This window comes from Leptonychotes weddellii, chromosome 3 (assembly GCF_054177405.1).
Source record: "Leptonychotes weddellii isolate Sample4059 chromosome 3, ASM5417740v2, whole genome shotgun sequence".
NCBI classification, from domain to species: Eukaryota; Metazoa; Chordata; class Mammalia; order Carnivora; family Phocidae; genus Leptonychotes; species Leptonychotes weddellii.
In genome coordinates, this window is record NC_138371.1 from 107,656,287 (window position 1) to 107,678,083 (window position 21,797).

At 36.9% G+C, this 21,797-nt stretch overlaps 1 protein-coding gene across 2 annotated transcripts in view; it reads left to right on the plus strand.

Annotated features, from left to right (window-relative positions):
* The first annotated feature begins 498 nt into the window (after positions 1-498).
* Positions 499-21,797, plus strand: part of CDK8 (cyclin dependent kinase 8) — a 120,071-nt gene continuing 98,772 nt past the window's right edge. The window contains exon 1 of one of the 2 annotated variants that reach the window (XM_081814753.1): positions 499-1,144. In XM_081814753.1, coding sequence (XP_081670879.1) covers positions 1,017-1,144 — 128 coding nt within the window. In that variant the 5' untranslated portion in view covers positions 499-1,016. The remainder of the gene's footprint in view (positions 1,145-21,797) is intronic. The other variant, XM_081814752.1, reaches the window with a different exon arrangement.

Genomic DNA, 21,797 nt, shown 5'->3' on the forward strand with positions numbered 1-21,797 from the left:
ATAATACCCTTTAACATCTGGAGATCGGAAGTGGAATAAAATGTGGTTCTAATGCTAGCCTCCCTCGCACGTAAATTTCTCTGGTTAAGTTTATGGCCCAAATCACACTCTAGCGATACTGCAGTAAGAAAAAAATTATTTTTCTTCCAAACGATTGAAACTAATCTCACCTTGGACTACTGATCCCAGCATGCAACGCTCCCGTATACCACTGTGTGGGGTGGAGTCATAGAAGGGGCGGCAACGACGGTGGCCTGTGCATTCTGGGCATTGTAGTCTGAGGCCCTGGCCGCCGTCGGGACAATCCACGTGGTGCGTCTGGCGGCACCTTTGGGCAGTGGGTACCCTGCTTCTTCCACCCGGTCCTCGAGATGCGGACCCCGGCGAGGCCGGACCGACGCCGCTGAGCAGGCTGCAGGGAGGCCCGGAGGCAATCCCATCTTTCGCGACGTTTTTGCGACAGCCGTGGCCGTGTTCCGCGAGTCCCCTCCCTCCCTCCTCTGAGGAGGTACCGGCTGTTGTGCGGCGCTGCCTTTCTGTTTGAGTGTATGGGAGAGAGAGTGAGTGAGTGAGTGTGAGCGTGTGTGTGAGAGAGGGTGAGGCGTGAGTGCGAGTGTAAGAGGAGGAGATCCCGCCGCGGCCGCCCCGCCGCTCCCCGCAGCGGGAGCAGAACGCGCGGCAGGAGCGAGCAGGAGAGCCGGCGCCCCGGGAGCCCGCGGGGACAAGGGCAGAGACGCCGCTCCCCACCCCCAGCTCTCGTCCCTCTGCTCTCCTTCGCCCGGGGGAACCTCCCTGTCCCCCCACCCTCCCGGCCGGCCTCTGCCCCGCCGTCCCCCTGGATGTCCCCGGGGCTCTCGCGGGGCCTTCTGCTCTTGCCGCATCAGTCGGGCTGGTGCTGCGGCCGCCGGGTGTAGAGCGGGCGGGTTCCCGGGGGCTGCGGCTGCCGGTGCTTCCCCGGTCCCCACCCCTGTCCCCCGGCCCCCCGACCCAGCTCCCCGGCCCCGGAGGCTGTGACAATGGACTATGACTTTAAAGTGAAGCTGAGCAGCGAGCGGGAGCGGGTCGAGGACCTGTTTGAATACGAGGGCTGCAAAGTTGGCCGAGGCACTTATGGTCACGTCTACAAAGCCAAGAGGAAAGATGGGTGAGTGTTTGTGTCTGTGCCGGTGTCCGCGCTGGGCGGCGCTCCCGCAGGCCGAGGCAGGTAGCCCGCAGGGAGAGTGGGGCGCCGGCGTGCCGGTCTCCCACTTCCTCGACACCAGCATCTGGCCCTGCCAGCCAGGTTTGGGGAGGAAGTGGTGAACGAGGGATCCAAACCCGCACGAAATCCTGCTTGCTGCTGCCTCTGTGTTCTACTTTGGTGGCTAATAGGGAAAAGGAGCTTCTACTCCATGGGCTGTATACTTTTCAAGGGTTTCGATTATAGATTAAAAAAAAAAAATTGTAGTAAAACGTCAGTTTAAATGATTTTCTGGGGGGGACTCAATTTATTATGGTAACCTTCTGGGGGATTTCCTCACGCCTCCCGAGTGACATCCATCACTCTGGAAGGGAAGCTGTGATCCTTTCCCCCACCAGTTTGTGATTGATTTATTACCAAATTTGGATTTTATTTGGGGGAAAGAAAGCAGCAAGTAAATGTGATGCTGAAGAGTTCTTCATAGTGATAATCTGTAACATAAATGTAGCAATTGCTATTTAGATATCATTAACCTGTGAGTTTTACATAGAACAATGGGGGTTTGGTGCAGGGTGGGTGGTGGGGAAAAAGGCAAGGGACAAATAAGGACTATCTTGTTCAGGCCTGTTCCCCCAAAATTTAGTAGTTGGCAGTGAACTGTAAATAGTCTCTTTGCTTTAAATATTTTCCCCTAGAAATAACTTAATTAAGTCTATGACTGGTAATGCTCCCAGTTTAGTTTCTTAAACAGGCAAGTGAAGTGTTCATTTTTTCCTTTGTCAGTAGATGAATGTCGTGTAATATTGACAAAAGAGAAGGCAATTCTTAGTTGAGGGGAAAATATATTTTATTAACTCCTTGTTTTCCTCTTGTAAAAACGTATGTTGTCTCTGTTGCCTTTGACAGTATTGAAAATTGCTGGAAAGATAATTTCAGAGTTTATTATATAATCTTTAGGTTTCAGTGTAAACAAAGTAGGTTTACTTGAATATCACTGTTAATTTGTTAGCTGCTGTTCCAGGTTTAAAATAATTGCTTTTTTTTTTCCCCCAAATTAGGTAGGAGGGTATGTTCAGAACTATATTAGCACTAAAAAAATGAAACCATTCATAAAGCTGAAGTAAGTTGGGGCGAGCCATATTTATAAATACTTTAATATTCTGGATGTTGGAAAAAAGTGTATATTTATTCAACGTTTTTCTTAGATTTAGTGAGATATCTTTTTAAAATAAAAGGGACTCTTAAAAGAAGATAGTGATTCTAATAAATTTGGTACGTGCATTTCAGTGCTTATATGCAGCAGTTAAAGCAGTACAGATATCTGCAAAAGGTACGGATTTGAAAACTTGATACTCTGTGTGCTGCATGTATTTAAAAGTACTTCTTAGTGAGATGGATAATCTGGTGACATTTGAGAAATCAGCGTCTGGAGATACCTACTGTTGACTCTTATTTATTTTTTCATTGAAGAATTCTGACATATTTTTAAAATTATCCTTCTCATATAATATTTTTCAAAAGCCTTAAACCATCTCCCTTTCCCCCAATATTATGTAATTTGGGGCATATTCAGAAAATCCCCAATCCCATGAGATTAGACATAGTAGTACATTTGACTAGTCTGTCATCTGCTTTATAAAATTCTGGTGACTTTAAATTATTTTTAATCTCTCTGAGAGAAGCCAGTTCTATTTTCATAAATTACCAATTTAAGCTAATAAAACATAAGTTTATTAACTTGATTTTATATTTTATTTTAAAACTATGATACTTTTTATTGGCAAGAGGTACTTTTAACCACATTTTCTATCTCATGGTTAGGTTTTAATTTAGACCAAAAATAATCTTAGAAGAATTATATAATTTAAAAATAGCCAAATGTATAGTATGTGAACGTTTCTTAGTCATTTGTGATAGCTAAAAAAGTAGCATTGCATTTTGGAAAAAAATAACTTTATTTATAATTCTTTGGGCTTGTTTTCCAGCAACCTTTAATGATTTTGTTTATAGGATGAAATTTTAAAAAATAAAAAAGGATCAAATGTCAAGAGAGTTTTAAAATTAAGTTTAAGACAGTTTTTGTTTTCCAGAGGGAATACTTTTGGTTTGGCTTCTTCTAACCTCACTCTGGTAAAATACAGCATTGTATTTATGAGGTTCTTTTGATTTTATGTCAGTGAAATGTAATTTAATGCATTTTAGTCCTGGTAAAATAAAATTTGTGGCTGTTTAATCTTTTGTAAAAAGATGATGATGAAATAATTTGTTTCTAGTATTGATTTACTTTCAAATTAAATTATACATTCTGTAACTGAAATTTCAGAGTACTCCAGGAACCCAGACAATAACACCTTCAAAGAGAATCTTGAGATTTACAATAAAATAGGTTTTGTTTAGACATATTTGACTATTAAAATGAACGTATGTAAATGTTGTATCCTTTCAGTTGTTCAGCAAGCATCACAGAACATGAATACATAGTAAAAGAATTTAGACCAGAAGAGTTAGCTTCTTAAATTATTTTTAGGAAATAAAACAGCTCAAAAGGTCTTTGACTTAAAGAATTATTAATATTCTCCTGCTAGTATCTTACACTTATGATAAACTCTGCATTTTAAGGAATGTGGGAAAGGAGGAAATACTTTATTTGAGGCATGATTATATATATGGAAAAAGGACCTTTTATAATTTCAGATTCTAATAGAGTTAAAACATAAATGCACAGTAAATCTTGGAAATAATTTGCTCTCACTGTCACCATAAATGAGATAGAGAGTGTCCTTTGTGTCTGAACACCAAAAGGGTACTCAGTAGGAAGCAAGGAGATTCATTTTCTTTCTGAGTCAGTTGCATTTCCTCTTTGCAGAATTTAGGCAGCCAAACTAATTTTGTTTGAAAGAATGGAAAAGTGCAAGAAGACAGAAAACAATTTGTATTTTTAAATTCTAAACTCTCATTATAGGGAATGGACATTTCTAGAATTTAAAAATCAATTTTAGGTAAGAGTTTGATCTCTAAAAAAGAAAAGCAAAAGGAATTCTCTTGAAGTGTTTTTAGTTTGCTGCATTCTATGTTCAGAAGAACAGATAATATATAATTGGGATTGCATATGTGTTTGTGTGAGAGAGAGTGAGAAATATAAAGAAAACTTTGTTGGGGCACTTTTGTAGGCAACCCAGAGATTAGTAGGCAGTAATACTGATAATAGCTAAATTTGAGTAAGAACTAAGTCCTCGGTAAAGCCCTTTATATTCATCATTTATTTAATCCTCCCAAGTACCATATCCGAGTACCATATCAGGTCGGTTCTGTTTTTCAGTTTTACAGGTGAGGAAACTGTAAGAAAGGTTAAACTGTTAGAAAGGTTAAATTTGTCCATGGTTATACAACTAATTAAATGTCGGAGCTGCAATTAGGGGGTTACAAAGAGGTCTCTTACTCCAGAGTCCATGCTCTTAACCATTATGCTTCATATAATTAATATATTAAATATATATAAACCCAGACATGGAGATTTGGTGTTTTAGTGGGTCATTCAGAAAACATGAATACCTTATCATAGGACTAGGCTTTTCAATTAACTGGTATACTTTTTAAATACATTTCTGAACAGCGCTGGTTTTTTTCAAGTGCAATAAGTGTGTATGTAGATACGTGGATATATCTATACATACACACATATATGTGTATGTCTACAAATATACATACGTGTGTGGAGGGGGAACCAAACTCTAATAAGGCATGTTAAGATACAGTTCTTCATCTAGTGGGAAAAACTCTTAAGTTGGGGAGACTAGAAAACTGAGTTTGAGTTCAGACTCTGCCTCCGATTACCAGTATGACCTTGGGTAAGTCACTTGCCTTTTGTAGACCTTGGTTTCCTTATTTGTAAGATTAGAGGGTTTGAGTTGATAATTTTTAAGGTCTTTTCTAGTAGTATGATTTCAGAAAGTAAAAATTATGAATATAAAATGTAATACTTTTGCAAGATGAGGTAAACAACCACTAAAACAAATTTTACTTTAGACAGTGATACACTTTTATGTTTCTTAGTGTCATGTCTTAATGTGGGTTCTCATCAAATGCCTAAAAGAAGTTAGGTCAACTTCCAAAGACTTACCAGCTACTTTACCTGTCTTATACATCATCTTTATCTCTTCAGATGTTGGGATTTATGGGCTAGAGCTTGCTCCCCCTCCTGTGAACCTGAGAATTTGACTTAAAGAATTATTTAAGTGGCTAGCACAAGGGACTTTTCTGATTCAATCTGCATTGGAGCTTTAATTCAGTTTTATTTCTTTTTTGTGGTTTTTCAATTTTTTTTTAAATTTAATTTTATTTTATTATGTTAATCACCATACATTACATCATTAGTTTTTGATGTAGTGTTCCATGATTCATTGTTTGCATATAACACCCTGTGCTCCATTCAATACGTGCCCTCTTTAATACCATCACCAGGCTAACTCATCCCCCCACCCCCCTCCCCTCTAGAACCCTCACTTTGTTTCTCAGAGTCCATAGTCTCTCGTGGTTCGTCTCCCCCCCCCGATTCCCCCCCTTCATTTTTCCCTTCCTACTATCTTTTTTTTTTTAACATATAATGTATTATTTGTTTTAGAGGTATAGGTTGCACTACTGGGTATTTACCCCAAAGATACAAATGTAGGGATCCAAAGGGGTACATGCACCCCGATGTTTATAGCAGCAATGTCCACAATAGCCAAACTATGGAAAGAGCCAAGATGTCCATCAACAGATGAATGGGTGAAGAAGATGTGGTATATATATACAATGAAATATTATGTAGCCATCAAAAAAACCCTGAAATCTTGCCATTTGCAACAACGTGGATGGAACTAGAGAGTATTATGCTAAATGAAATAAGTCAGTCAGAGAAAGACATGTATCATATGATCTCACTAATATGAGGAATTCATAATCTCAGGAAACAACCTGAGGGTTGCTGGAGTGGTGGGGGGTGGGAGGGATGGGGTGGCTGGGTTTAATTCAGTTTGAATTCCTTAATTATGATCAGAACTTGGTGGAACGCTTTATTTCCCCTGGAGGAATCTAATAGTTTTTCTTCTGAATATTACTGAACTCTGTATCTGTGTTGAATTTGATTTAAATATTTCTTTAGATGTCAGAAATGCCAAATACAAAATGTATACCTATTGCTGGAGATTTTGCATGCGCAATAAGGAGTATTCCTTATAACTTTTTAAAAATATGATGGAAAGGGCAAGCAGAATATTTACTATGCACTTTATATCTACTTGCTGTTGAATTTATCTACCTTAGATATTCAGTGCATTTAGAACCACTTGGAGGTTTCATGCTTAAATTCTATTTTCTGAGTAGCAAAACTGGCAAATTAAATTAATTCATTTGGGATTTGTTCATTTGATTTTTACTTTTGCTGGTTCTTTCCATTCAATCATTCATTAACCAATATTTATTGGACCCTTTATGTGCCAAGTACTGTCCAAAGTATTGGGAATACAAAGATGAGTAAAACATTCCATTATTTGAGGAGGTATCTACTGGGAAAATCAATGTAAATAAACTGTAGCAATTTAATCAGCGCTATAATTAATACAAGATGCTATTGGAACACAGAGATGGAAAGTCCCAACTGTTTAGGGTTTTCAAGGAAAGCCTGTCAAAGATGGCAACATTTTGTTTGACTCTTAAAAGATGAGGAAGATCTCATCAGAAAGCGTGTTTTAAGAGGACTGGGATAAAGAGGGGTGCTTTTTTATTGTGTTCTTACAGACCCCAGCAAATTTTGTGTGTTTGAATTTTTTCTTCTCACATGTTACCTCCCCACACCTTTTTGCCTTTGAGCTCTTGTTGTATGTGTTGTATTATGTACACGGACTACAGATGGTCCATTGTACCCACTGGACATGATGAGGTTTCTGTTACTTCACAGCGAACACCTTAATTCTCTGTGTGGCAGTTTTCCATCACAAGAATGTTGCTGAATCAGAGTATGGGCAGGCTCTGAAATTCAACTGTCTTGACTTAAGAATTTATCTCTCATATGTAAAGCTGCCATGGCAGAACTCCATTTTGATTGCAGCTCTGGATAGCAGATGATTCTACCTTGGTCTCACCTCCACGAGGAGTGGGGAGCCAGAATTTTCTATGCTGTAAGATGGTGGCAACAAATTGGAGGGGGAATTTCTCTTGTTGGAATCTGATGTGTGAAGAGATGGGAGGGAGCTGGGAGATGGCTTCCAGCATCCTGGATTTCAGCTAGGAACATAGAAATAATGACAGATTATGATAAATTACTATAGGCCATTTGCAAACTTACCTACTTTTTCAAAAATTATTTCTCTTAGCAAATGTGTTCAGAATTATGATTTATAAAACATTTGAAATGTGACCCATATGTAAGTTGGGAACTGTATGTGCCAAATCAGTGTTGATAAATAGATACTATCCCTGTGGCTGGTGTCATCTTTCTTGTAGTGCCTTTAGTTGTTGAATCCAATCCTCATTGTCTGTTTATTCTTTTTTTATTCTTTTTCTGTTCTTAGCTGCTGCTAGAGAATGAAAATCCTACTGTCCTTTCTTCCTTCAGAACAATTTGTAAATCCTTTCCTTCACACCAGCTTAGGTAGGCCTTGGTCATCTCTTTGTTACTTAGAAACTAGTAAGATATTTTTTGTCTTTAGATATCTCTGGTTACTTCAAGGCAGTTCTTGATGTTGTCACTAAAAAGTGACCTTCAGCTGTTACTTTGATCTTAATACTTGAAGACCCGTTAGTGTCATGATTCTCAAGATTCTTTAGTATGGTTGTTGTCAAAGTCACAAAACCAGTCCCTGCTGTAGTAAGCTGCCTTTGCTGATGGAATTATGTCATGTCCTTCAGATGTGTTATGGCAGAAAAAATGCTGAGAATCCCTTTCTGAAATTGAGATATATTACATATCATAACATTCACCCTTTTAAAGGGTGCAATCCACTGCCTTTTAGTATGTTCCCAAGGCTATGCACTCATTACCCCTATCTAATTCCAGAACATTTTTATTACTCCAAAAAGAAACCCCATCTCAGTTAGCCATCACTGCACATCCTCGTCTTCCCAGCTCCTGGCAACCACTAACATATTTTCTTTCTCTATGGATTTGGCTATTCCAGACATTTCATATAAATGGAATTATACAGTGTGTATATGTTGTGCATGTATCAGTATTTCATTCCCTTTTATGGTTGAATAATATTGCATTGTATGGATATACCACATTTTGTTTACTCATTCATGAGTTGGTGGACATTTGTGTTATTTCTACTTTTTGGTTATTATGAATAATGCTGCTATGACATTCAATGTTTGAGTTGTGTGGGTATTTGTTTTCAGTTCTCTTGGGCTATATTCAGGTGTGGTTAACTCTTATGTTTAGCTTTTTGAGAAACCACCAAACTTTTCAAAGCAGCTGAGAACACTTTTGAGTGGCTTTACCTTTTCTTTGGTTTAGGACCAAGATCTTTGTCCTTTGTGAGACCTGACTAGACTGTCTATTCCCAGGACATTGTTCACATTCATCCATTGCAGTGATTCTGAAATACAGGTTAATACAGTTGTTCCTCCATCAAATCAGACAACCATTCTGACCTTTGTCTCAGGCAGCACCTTGTGCCAGAAATTTTTCCCCCGAACATTTAGGTTCAGAAATCCTAACTACTTTATCTTAACATACAACTCCAGTTAATCTCTCTTCACTCATCACTCCACACAACATATTTAGTCCTTCATAGATGTATTGTGTAACTACTTCAGTGTATATGTGGTTAATGTTTATATGTCCTTTGGGTCTTTCTGGTGAATGTTTATGGGTTAGATATTATAGATTTCCTCTAGGGCAGTAATTGTGTTCCCCTCAGTTCCTGGCACATTGCCAAATGTTGACAGGTATTGAATATTTTTGGTGTACTTGTTCTCCTTAGCTGTAGTTGTTTGTTTTTGGTAAAAAAATTTTTAATGTTTTTTATTTATTTGGTGGCTATTTGCTGAATATGTGTAATATGCCAGGTTCTGTGCCAGATATGGGTGATTCAGCAGTCAATAGGCCATGGTCTAAGTCCTTAGGGAACTTACAGACTTTTGAGGGATGCAGGCAAGTAAAAAGGTAATTAGAGCATAGTGGGATAGGGCTGTGATTGGCAAAATATATAGGTTGCCATATGGGTACTTGATCTGCTCTTGGGGTTCAAGGATGATATTTGAGTTGCGACTTGAAAGATAATTAGAAGTTACACAAGTGAATGGGCAGTACATAAGAGTGAGTGAGGGTTGGGGAGTTACTGTGCAGGCTAGAGGGGTAGCATCTGGTTCCTGAAATTGTTTATAAAGGAAGGGGTTCTATCTGGTAAAAGGGAGTGTGATAGGGGTTTTATGGTGTGTAGTAAACAAATTTTAACTTAAATTATTTATTTGAAGTGATTTCAGGAACTTTTATGTCATGTTGTAGGAGGGAAGGCTAAAGCTCTCTCCAGGACCCTTTAGAGCCACCACTGAGTAGCATTTATAGAGATAGGAAGGAAAGATGGAGGGAATTGAAAGAATTTCAGTGCCAGATCTTAGAGAGTAGTAACAGGTGAGGTGAGAGGTATAAAAAATTAAGTTGGAGAAGTAAGTGGGGTCTTGGAAATCATGTCATGGACTTTGTACTTTATTCTGAAGACAATGGGGACCATTTGTAGGATTTTAAGCAGATAGTAACAAGTTCAGATTAATTTAAAAAGATTGCTTGGCTTAGTAAAGCATACGTACAAACAAACAAACAAAAAGATTTCATGGCAACACATTCAGAATAACTACAGGGAACTGGGGTTAGGAGAATGTAATAGTTCCCTACGTAAGAGATGCTGGAGGCTTGAATTAGGAAATGACCGAGGGAATGAGGAACAATTGATAGGACTTGTTAATTTCTTGGATGTGAGAGAGGAAGAAGTAAGAAGAACCAATGATAAGGCCTAGGTTTCTGGCGTGAACAGCAGGATATTGCCATTCATACAGATAGCCAAAACAGGAAGAGGAGCAAGTTTGTGTTTTGATGTATTGAATTTTGTGTACCTGTTAAACATCTAAAAAGAAATGTCCATTAGGCAGATACATGAGTCTAGTACTCAAGAGAGAGATCTGGGTAGAGATAAACTTGGGAGTTACCAGGTACTTGAAGCTTCGAGCGATCTTGAAATTGTCTAGGGAAAGTGTAGAGTGAGAAGAGGTCCTAGGATAGAATATAGAGAAAAAGATGTCCATCCAGGAGGCCAATAAGTTGAGTCCTGAGAAGGAGAAAACTCAGGATCAACCCCATTGTGCAGCAGGATTTGTGCTTATTGGCTGTACACAGCAACTTGGAGAAAAACCAGAGTGTTTTCAGAAGGAGTGGTAGGCATACCATATGCCACACAAAGGGCAAGGGAGATAATGAAGTGTTTGGGTTAAGTAATGTATTCTAAACAAAAGAAAAATTCAGTGAAAGATTTTTGGACCCTAGAGCTGAAATTATAACTCACTTTGTAGGTTTTATCCAAAATGTTTTGTGGTACTTTTATGGGTACTTTTATTTGTTTGTTCATTCATTCCATGCTGTTCAAGGTAGTTCTTATTTTTTTAATAAAATAGCTTTTTTTTTTCTCTGATTGTAAAAGTGATACAGGTTCATTGTAGAAAATTCATAGTCCAGAAAGTTATACAGAAACTAAAAGCCCTAACTCTACTATTAGGAGACAATTACTATTTTCTTTATCATCTTCACAGATAATGCTATGAATGTAAGTAGAGATTAATGAAATCTAGTATGATCTTACTTTTTTTTTCATTCAAGATTATGCATCTTTTCCTGTCAGTAAATATAGCTCTAAATGAGTTTTAATTATTGTGGGCATTACGTATGTATGAATGTAAATATGTATCTAGTGAACCAGTTCTCTAGTGATAGAAAAAATTTAAGTAGTCTCCAAACTTTAGCCATTACAATTATCAGAGGACCTCTTAGAAAATATGTCTGCAGTTCTCTAACTGTAGAAAGTCCTTGAAGTGGAATTTCAGGGTCAAAGGTTATATACTTTAAACAACTGTCTTTTTATTATAAAATAAGATTGGAATATGAAATTCGTATATTCTCATAATAAAAAATTCAGACAGTACATAAAGATAACTAGGAAAATCTAAGTCTCCCTCTTTAGAATAATCATTGTCAGCAGCTCCTCGTGTATATGCGTATAGAAGCATATATATGTATGGGTAGACTTTGAAATTTATTGTAATACTTTTTTCATTTTGAGCAGACAATACATGCATATGAAAAAAATGTAAATATACTGGTGTTCTCACCTCCATCTCCTCCAGCCACTCAGGTCCTCTTCCCAGAGCTGTCCACTGATAACTCTCTTGTGTGTGCTTTCCAGTTTGTGGGAACAAACATCTTTTGACTTTGTTTATGTTACTATTTTTCGTGTGCAACTCTTACTTTTATGAAGTCACATTTATCATTCATTTCTTTAATGGCTGCTGGGTTATGTGTCAGAATTAGTTAGGTCTGTATGTCATTATCTTTAAACACAAATTGTATAATAATGTGTATATAATTCTGTGCCTTGCTTTTTTCAGTTCATACGTTTTGGTGATCAGTACTTGCACATGTAACGGAATTCATTCCATCAGCTCATCATCCTGTTTTATGGATGTAATGTAACATACTGGTCCAGTTGAGAGCATTTAGGTTCCTTCACTTTTTTGTGCTCCTTAAAAGCACTGCAATAAATGTCCTTTACATCTTTCTTTGCACACAGCATTCTCTCAGATGGAAGCAGAACTTCCCAGGTCCCCAGAATTCCCCACAGAGATATTTGCTGATACCACTGCAAAGAGTAAAATTTTCATGTAGGAAGAGAAGCTCCCTTGCTCTATCTACAGGGACTTTTATCCCTCTTGGCTTTCAGTGGTCCTAGAAACTGGTCATTATGCCCAAGCACAAGTTACTGATAACAACCCTGGTACATCACTGCAGGACTGGTGAAGTGCAGGTCAGTTTCTCAGTAATAAGTCCTAATAGGCCTGGGTTAAGGCTCTTATGTGGGTCATTGTTATGTCCTCTAAAAAGGTTGCACCAATTACACTCACATCAAAACTCCAAAAACAAAATTTATCTGAAAGGAGAAGTGGGAATAGATATAGTAATGATATGTTTGAATCATGGGGGTTAAGTACATTGTAAAGCTGGAATTGTTTAGATTATTCTTTTGCTTAGAGTTTTCTTTCCCCATATAGTCCTTTGTATTTTAGATTACTTGTTGGGATAGAAAAACTTAAGAGCCATGTTGATGTTTAAAGATACAGTCAGGGGCGCCTGGGTGGCTCAGTCGTTAAGCAGCTGCCTTCGGCTCAGGTCATGATCCCAGAGTCCTGGGATCGAGTCCCACATCGGGCTCCCGGCTCAGCGGGGAGCCTGCTTCTCCCTCTCCCACTCCCCCTGCTTGTGTTCCTGCTCTCGCTGTCTCTGTCAAATAAATAAATAAAATCTTTAAAAAAATAAAATAAAATAAAGATACAGTCATTATTATGTTTACATCTTATTTTATGTTCATTTCATCAGATTTCTCTATTCCTGCTTAATACTGCTGATACACTTTGTTCCTATTACAAATAACTAATGCTCTAGATGTGTTCTACCTCCAACCACTTAAAGCACTCTTTTTTTTTTGATGTAGTGTTCCATGATTCATTGTTTGCATATAACACCCAGGGCTCCATGCAATACGTGCCCTCCTTAATACCCATCACCAGGTTAACCCATCACCCCAGCCCCCTCCTTTCTGAAACCCTCAGTTTTTTCCCGGAGTCCATAGTCTCTCATGGTTCGTCTCCCCCTCTGATTTCCCCCCCCTTCATTTTTCCTTTCCTTCTCCTGATGTCCTCCATGCTATTCCTTATGTTCCACAAATAAGTGAAACCATATGATAATTGACTTTCTCTGCTTGACTTATTTCACTTAGCATAATCTCCATGTTGATGCAAAAGTTGGGTATTCATCCTTTCTGAAGGCTGAGTAATATTCCATTGTATATATGGACCACATCTTCTCTATCCATTCGTCTGTTGAAGGGCATCTTGGCTCCTTCTACAGTTTGGCTATTGTAACACGCTGACTCTTACTTTTACTTAGATGATCACTTCTATTTCCTGTTGCTTGGCTTTGGTCATCCTTTCATTCTCTGCCCAGCACTGACCTTCACCCAATCTTTTCCTTTCTCCCCCTTTTTGGCTTGCTTTTTATGTTTTTTTTTCTTAATTTAGTTTAATTTTACATAAATTCATTTAATTAACATATAGTGTATTATTAGTTTTAGAGGTAGACTTCAGTGATTCATCCATTGCATAAAACACCCAGTGCTCATCACATCATATGCCCTCCTTAATGCCCATCACCCTGTTACCCCATCCCCCCCTCCTCCCCCCTCCAGCAACCTTCAGTTTGTTTCTTATGGTTAGGAGTCTCTATGGTTTGTCTCCCTTTCTGATTATGTCTTGTTTTATTTTTCCCTCCCTTCCTCTATGCTCCTCTATTTTGTTTCTTAAATTCCATGTATGAATGAAATCATGCGATAGTCTTTCTCTGATTGACTTATTTCACTTATCATAATACCCTCCAGTTCCATCAACATCGATGTAAATGGTAAGTATTCATCATTTCTTTTGGCTGAGTAATATTCCACTGTGTGTGTACACACACACACACACACACACACACACACACACCCCCCACATCTTCTTTATTTATCTGTCATTGGACATCTGGACTCTTTCCATAGTTTGGCTGTTGTGGACATTGCAGCTATAAACATTGGAGTGTAGGTGCCCCTTTGGATCACTACGTATCTTTTGGGTAAATACCTAGTAGTACAATTGCTGGGTCGTAGGGTAGCTCTATTTTTAACTTTTTGAGGAACCTCCATACTGTTTTCCAGAGTGGCTGCACAAGCTTGCATTCCTACCAGCAGTGTAAGAGGGTTCCCCTTTCTCCACATCCCCACCAACATTTGTTGTTTCCTGATTTGTTAATTTAACCATTCTGATGGGGTGAGGTGGTTATCTCATTGTGGTTTTGATTTGTATTTCCCTAATGATGAGTGATGTTGAGCATTTTTTTATGTGTCTTTGGCTATTTGTATATCTTCTTTGGAGAAAGGTCTATTCATTTCTTCTGCCCATTTCTTGACCGGATTATTTGTTCTTTGGGTGTTGAGTTGGGTAAGTTCTTTATAGATTTTGGATACTAGCCCTTTATCTGATTTTATCTGATAAGACATTTGCAAATATCTACTCCCATTCTGTAGGTTGTCTTTGGGTTTTGTTGACTGTTTCCTTTGCTTTGCAAAAACTTTCCCTTGATGAAGTCCCAATTTGCTTTTTCTGTTTTGTACTGATTTTGGTTTTGGCCTTGTGCTTTGTCACCTGTCTCAGATGACCTCTGGGCTTGCCTCCATAGACTGGGAAACGAGCTCATTCTGCTGTGGATGGAATTGCTTGACTTTGTGTGTTCTGCAGAGGTAATCATTCATGGTAGATAAGCAGGCAGGTGACTATAAGATAATTTTGATGCATTTCAATTTTGAGACTTTTATAAAAAGTTTTAAGTACTGTTAAAAATAATTCTTCACAGACATAATTTCTGCTGGACAGAAGTTGGGAAGGTATTTACTCTGTGTAGAGAGGTACAAAGCTGAAGAAATACACATTTTATCTTATCTTTTTTTAAAGAGTTTATTTGATAGAGAGAGAGTGTGTGTGTGTACAAATCGGGAGCAGCAGAGGGAGAGGGAGAAGCGGACTCCCTGCTGAGCAGGGAGCCTGAAGTGGGGTTTGATCCCAGGACCCTGGGACCATGACCTGAGCCAAAAGCAGATGCTTAACGGAGTGAGCCACCCAGGCACCCCTGTCTTCTTATCTTAAAACCTGTTAGTACAAATGAGTCCAACTCTACCTAAAAATTTAAACCAGATATCCTGAAGTTGAAAGTTACTATTATCTTGTTTTAGCCAAGACTGGCTGACCTCTGCATATCCTCTTTAGGCTTGTGACATGAGCTAGACTTGGAAGAGCATAAGTAAGGAAAAAAAAAAAAGGAAATCTATTAAAGTAGCACATACTTCTCATATTTCATCTGTTTCTCTTCTGGTTTTTTGTTTGTTTTTTGGATTGGACCATTCCATTCTCAAAGGTGATTCAGCCTGATGTTCTTTAAGTACTTGAAGTTTTCAGTGCAGTCAAAAACTAAGTATAACACTTCTAAACCTTATTATTTTGACTTTGATCATGCAGAGTCTGCTCTATTTCTGTTGCACTTTGTGTAACTGGACGCATTGAGTGTAAGTTCACTTGCTGGTTCTCAGTTCAGAATGCGGTACAATTACATTTTGCCTTAGTGAAATTCTGTACTATAATTATCCCAGAGCATTTTGGAATGTAAGATAACATTCGCCACTAGTTATTTATTTTAAAAGTGTTTAAAAGTACTTTCGATGGGTTAGCCTGGTGATGGGTATTAAAGAGGGCATGTATTGAATGGAGCACTGGGTGTTATATGCAAACAATGAATCATGGAACACTACATCAAAAACTAATGATGTAATGTATGGTGATTAACATAATATGGTAAAATAAAATTTTAAAAAATTAAAAAAATAAAAGTACTTTTGATCTAGTGTACTAAGTAGGGAAATTAAATCCCAGTTGTCTTCATGGAGAAAAGATTAGTAATACCTTCCAAGAAGTTATAAATTTATAGTTCATAAGTTTATTTTTAAGTAGGCTACATGCCCAGCGCAGAGCTCAATGTGGGGTTTGAACCCACAACCCTGAGACCAAGACCTGAGCTGAGATCAAGAGTCAGACGAACTGTCTGAACCACCCAGGCGCCCCATAAACGTTTTTTATAGCTTTATCAAGATAAAATTCACATACCATACAATTACCTATTTAAAGTGTACAGTTCACTGTTTTTAGTGTATTCAGAGGGTTGTGCAGTTATCACCACAATCTAATTTTAGAATGTTTTTGGCCCTCCTAAAAGAAACCTTGTACCCATTAGCAGTCATTCCCCTTTCCCTTCAATCCTCTATCCCTAAGCAACCACAAATCTGCTTTCTGCATCTGGATTTGCCTACGGTGGACATTTCATTTAAATGAAATCATACAGTATGTGGTCTTTTGTGACTGGCTTCTTTCACTTAATGTTTTCAAGGTTCATCAATGATTTAGAATGTATCACATTTTGTTTAGTCATTTATCAGTTGATATTTGAGTTGTTACCCACTTTTTGGTTATCACAATTAATGCTGCTATGAACATTGGTATACAACTATTTGAGTTCCTGCCTTCAGTTCCTGCCTTAGGTATATACGTAGGAGTGGAATTGCCGGATCATAGGGTAACTCTGCTTAATTTTTGAGTAACTGCCAAACTGTTTCCACAGTGGCTGCCCCATTTTACATTCCAACCATCAGTGCACCAGGGTTCCAGTTTCTCCACATCCTTGCCAACACATATTTTCCTTTTTTTTTTTTTTTTTAATATAGCCATCCTTATGGGTATTAAGTGGTATCTCATTGTGGTTTTTTTTTTTTCATTGTGGTTTTGATTTGCATTTCCCTAATGACAATGACATTGAGCATCTTGTATGTACTTATGACCATTTGTATATCTTTTTGGGAAAACATAATCAAATCTTTTGCTCATTTTAAGATTGGGTTATCTTTTTATTATTCAGTTGTAGGAGTTCTTTTTAAATTCTGGATACTAGACCCTTATCAGATACATGATTTGCAAATACTTTTCCCCACTCTGGGTTGTCTTTTTACTTTCTTGTTGGTGTTCTTTATAGCACAGAAGTTTTTAGTTTTGATGCAATCCAGTGTACTTATTTTTCCTTTTGCCATTTGTGCTTTTGGTGTTGTATCTAAAAACTGCTGTCTGACCCAAGGTCACAAAGACTTACTCCTGTTTTTTCCTAAGAGTTTTATTTATTATTTATTTTTTAAAGATTTTATTTATTTATTTGACAGAGAGAGAGAATAGCGAGAGCAGGAACACAAGCAGGGGGAGTGGGAGAGGGAGAAGCAGGCTTCCTGCCGAGCAGGGAGCCCGATTTGGGACTCGATCCCAGGACCCTGGGATCATGACCTGAGCCGAAGGCAGACGCTTAACAACTGAGCCACTCAGGCGCCCTCCTAAGAGTTTTATAATTTTAACCCTAGGTTTAGGTCTGTGATAAATTTTGAATATTGTGTGAGTTCGGGTCCAACTTTGTTCTTTTGCTGCTTGTGGATATCCAGTTGGCCCAGCATCTTAGAATTGTCTGGGCACCTTTGTTAAAAATCAGTTGGTCCTAAATGTAGGTTTTTTTTCCTACACACTCAGTTCAGTTTTACTGATCTATATGTTTGTCCATAAGCCAGTGCTACACTATATTGATTACTATAGTTTTATAAGTCCATTTTGAAATTGGGAAGTGTGAGTGCTCCAGTTTTGTTGTTGTTTTTCAAGATTTTATTTTTCATTTTTTTAATTGCAGTAAAATACCCATAATATAAAATTTACTGTCTTAACCATTTTTAAGTATACAATTCACGGATACTAAGTATATTCTTATTGTTGTTCAGCCATCTCCCACCATTCAGCTCCAGAACTGTTTTCATCTTACATTACAGAAAGTCTGTATCTGGTCAATAATAACTCCCCCTTCTCCTCCCATCCCAGCCCCTGGAAACCCCCATTCTATTTTTTGTGTCTATGATTTTACTGCTTTAAGTACCTCATATAAATATGTGGAATCATACAATATTTATTTGTTTTGTAACTGGCTTATTTCACTTAGCATAGTATCCTCAAAATTCATCCATATTTTATGATATATCAGCGCTTCTTTTCTAAGACTAAGTAATACCTCATTGAATATATAGACCACATTTTGCTTATCCATTCATCCATGGATGAACACTTGGGTAGCTTCCACAATTTAGCTACTGTGAATAATGCTGCTGTGAACATGGATATACAAATATTTCCTCAAGACCCTCCTTTCAGTTCTCTTGGATGTATAAACAGAAGTAGAATTGCTGGGTCATATGGTAATTCTATTTTTAATTTGTTGGGGAATTGCCATACTGTTTCCCTCAGTGGCTGTACCATTTTACATTTCCACCAACAGTGCATAGGGGTTCCAATTTCTCCACATCCTCGCCAACACATATTATTTTCTGGTTTTTGTTTCCTTTTTAGTAGCTATTCTAATGGGTATCAGGTGGTATCTTGTAGTTTTGATTTGCATTTCCCTGATGGTTAGTGATGTTGAGCATCTTTTCATGTTCTTACTGGCCATTGTGTAAGTTCTTTGGAGAAATGTCTATTCAGATCCTTTGCTCATTTTTGAATTGGTGGTTTATTTTTTGTTGTTGAGTTTAGGAGTTCTCTCTATATTCTGGATATTTATTCCTTATATATGAATTATAAATATTTTCTGCCATTTTGCAGGCTGCCTTTTTACTCTATGGATATTGTCTTTTGATACACAAATTAAAAAAATTTTAATGAAGTCCAATAACTATTTTATCTATTTTCTATTTTGTTTTGTTTTCTGTGCCTTTGGTGTTATATCCAAGAAATCATTGCTAAATCCAATGTTTTGAAGCCTTCACCCTATGTTTTCTTCCAAGAGTTTTATAGTTTTAGGTCTTACATTGAGGTCATGAATCTATTTTGGGTAATTTTTGTATATGGTGTTAGGTAATGGTCCAGCTTCATTCTTTTGTATGTGGATATCCACTTTTCAACCACTTGTTGAAAAGATCTTTTCCTCCATCGAGTGGCCTTAGCACTCTTACCAAAAATCATTTGCCCATATATGCAAGAGTTTATTTCTGGACTCTTTATTCTATTATTTTGGTGTATATGTTTGTCTTTATGTCATTACCAGACTGCTTTGATTACTGTGGCTTTGTAGTAAGTTTTGAAATCAGGAGTGTAAGTTCTCTCTAGCCTTATTCTTCTTTTTCAAGATTGTTTAGACTGTTCTGTGGCTCATAAAGTTTAAACTCTGATTGCATTTGGTCTTACCTTTTACTTTTCTACACTTGATCTTAGCCAAAAGGCCGAGAAGCGATTATTATCTTTTACTTTTATAATAGACCGGAATACCTTAGACATATATGTGTGAATGGCTCTAGGTTACTAAGTTTTCTGTCACGTAACTGGTTCACTTTTTATTCACCGAACATTTATTTTAATCATTGTGGATGAAAATTATCCTAAATGTATTATATAATTTATATGTATATATGTATGTATGTGTGTATGTATTGGCTTCTGTACTAAATAGTTGTGTTTTCAGAGTTCATCTGCCTGTGCTGTTTTCCTTTACTCTTCCCTTGTCAGCTATCACTTAAAGAAGGAACTTAATGATTTTTAAATTATGGGAGTAATGGAATATCAGTTGTAGAAAATGCAGATAAATTCTAAGAAGAAAATAAAATTCATCTTACTTTGGCCACCCAGACTTTTTTCTAGACATGTTTTAAAATCAGATTATATTGTGCCTATTATTTTAAAACCTGCTTCATTCCCCCAACAATAGATTATATATATTCCATGTTACTAACCGTCTTTCTGTTAAGTTTTTTTTTTTCCTGTTAAGTTTTAATGTGGATTTATTGTATTTTGTGGTGGTATCTTTTTTTTTATATTTAATTTTTATATTCCGGTTTTTCTTTGCGATTGAAATTTTGTTGCTACATCTTTGTAGATGTCCATGATTGTATCTGTAGGAAAAATTTCTAGAAGTGGCTTTGCTGGATCAGTTTTTAAGGTTTTTGATATTATAAGGCCAGATTTTCTCCAAGAAAGTGTGAATTTATTTGTAATCTCATATCTAATGAACAGGAGTAATATTTGCCACTTTCTTGATCAATATCTTTATTATTTAATTTTAAAAATAGTTTTCTTTTAATCTTTGCAAACTTGATAGGAAACCTATGGAATCACTTTTTTATTTACATTTGTTTCATTAATATTTAAATTTACAGCTTTTTTATTCATTATTTAGTGTCTTGTGAATTGCCCATATTTTGCCTGTTTTCCTATAATATTCTTCTTTAAAAATTTTTTTGTGAAGTGTTTTGTTTAATGGGATATCAACTCTTTTTATTCATATTGCAAATGTTTCTAATTTTTTGTCAATTTTTACATTTATGAAATTTTAATGTGTAATAAAATTTATTGTCTTATTGCTTCTGACTTTTCTCTATTATATATATTTTTTCTTACATTTTCTAACATTTTTAAGGTCTTAAAAATTTTTCGCAGTTAAATTTGTAGTTAATCTTAAATTTATATTATAGTATGTTATGTAGGGTTCTAATTTTAAATTTGCTAGTCCTTTTAATGCTGTTGAATAATTCTTTCACAACTGATTTGAAATGCTACCTTTATCATTTCCTTAGGTTCCCGTGTATAGTTGTGTTTCTCTGCTAGTCCATTGATCTATTCTTGTGTATGGTCTATTCTTGTGTCTATTCTTGTATTCTATTGTTTTAAGTCACAGATTATAATAGCTGGTAAGATACCCTTTCATTACTCTAAAAAATTATAGTTGTTTTGGTCCATTTATTCCAAGTAAACTTTAAAATCAACAATTCAAGAGGCTCCTGGGCGGCTCATTTGATTCAACATCAAACTCCTGGTTTCGGCTCAGGTTAGGATCTCAGGGTCCTGAGATCCAACCCCATGAGCCCTACATCGGGCTGTGATTCTCTCTGTCCCTCTGCCCTTCCCTCACATGCTTGTACACACACACACTCTCTCTCTAAATAAATAAATTTTTAAAAATATAAAATCAGTGATTCAAGTTCTAAAAAATATTTTTTGACTTGGGTTTAAATGTGTTAAGTGTGTTGATTAATTACTTCCCATATTCAGCAGTATGGTTATGTTTTTTTTATTTGTTCAAATTTTAACTTATGAATCTTGATAAAGCCTTATAGTCTTATTTATATAGATCCTACATATTGTTTATGACTAGGTATTTTATTTATTTTAATAGTGTTTTGTGTAGCTTTGTGTGTCACTTGTCTCATGCAATATTTGTGATATACAAACAATTTTTCATTAATTATTTGTTACTGAATTTTAAAAACATACCCAAAGTAAAGGTAGTTCAGTGAATCCGCGTTAACCTACCATGGTGCTAAAAGAGCCAATAACTTTCTTGTTCCTGTCTAGTTAAAAATTCTTACTGCATTTGTGACTCCTGTTACATTTTTAGTTTTATTATTTTTTCTAGCACTTCAACTTTAGAAAATCTGATGTTATTGCATTGGGTCTGTAACTTTTTAATAATGGCAGTGTTGGGGGTGGGGTATTTTTGTTTTACTTTTGATTTATTTTTTTTTATTATTTTTTTTATTCTTATGTTAATCCCCATATATTACATCATTAGTTTTAGATGAAGTGTTCCATGATTCATTGTTTGTGCATAACACCCAGTGCTCCATGCAGAACGTGCCCTCCTCAATACCCACCACCAGGCTAACCCCTCCTC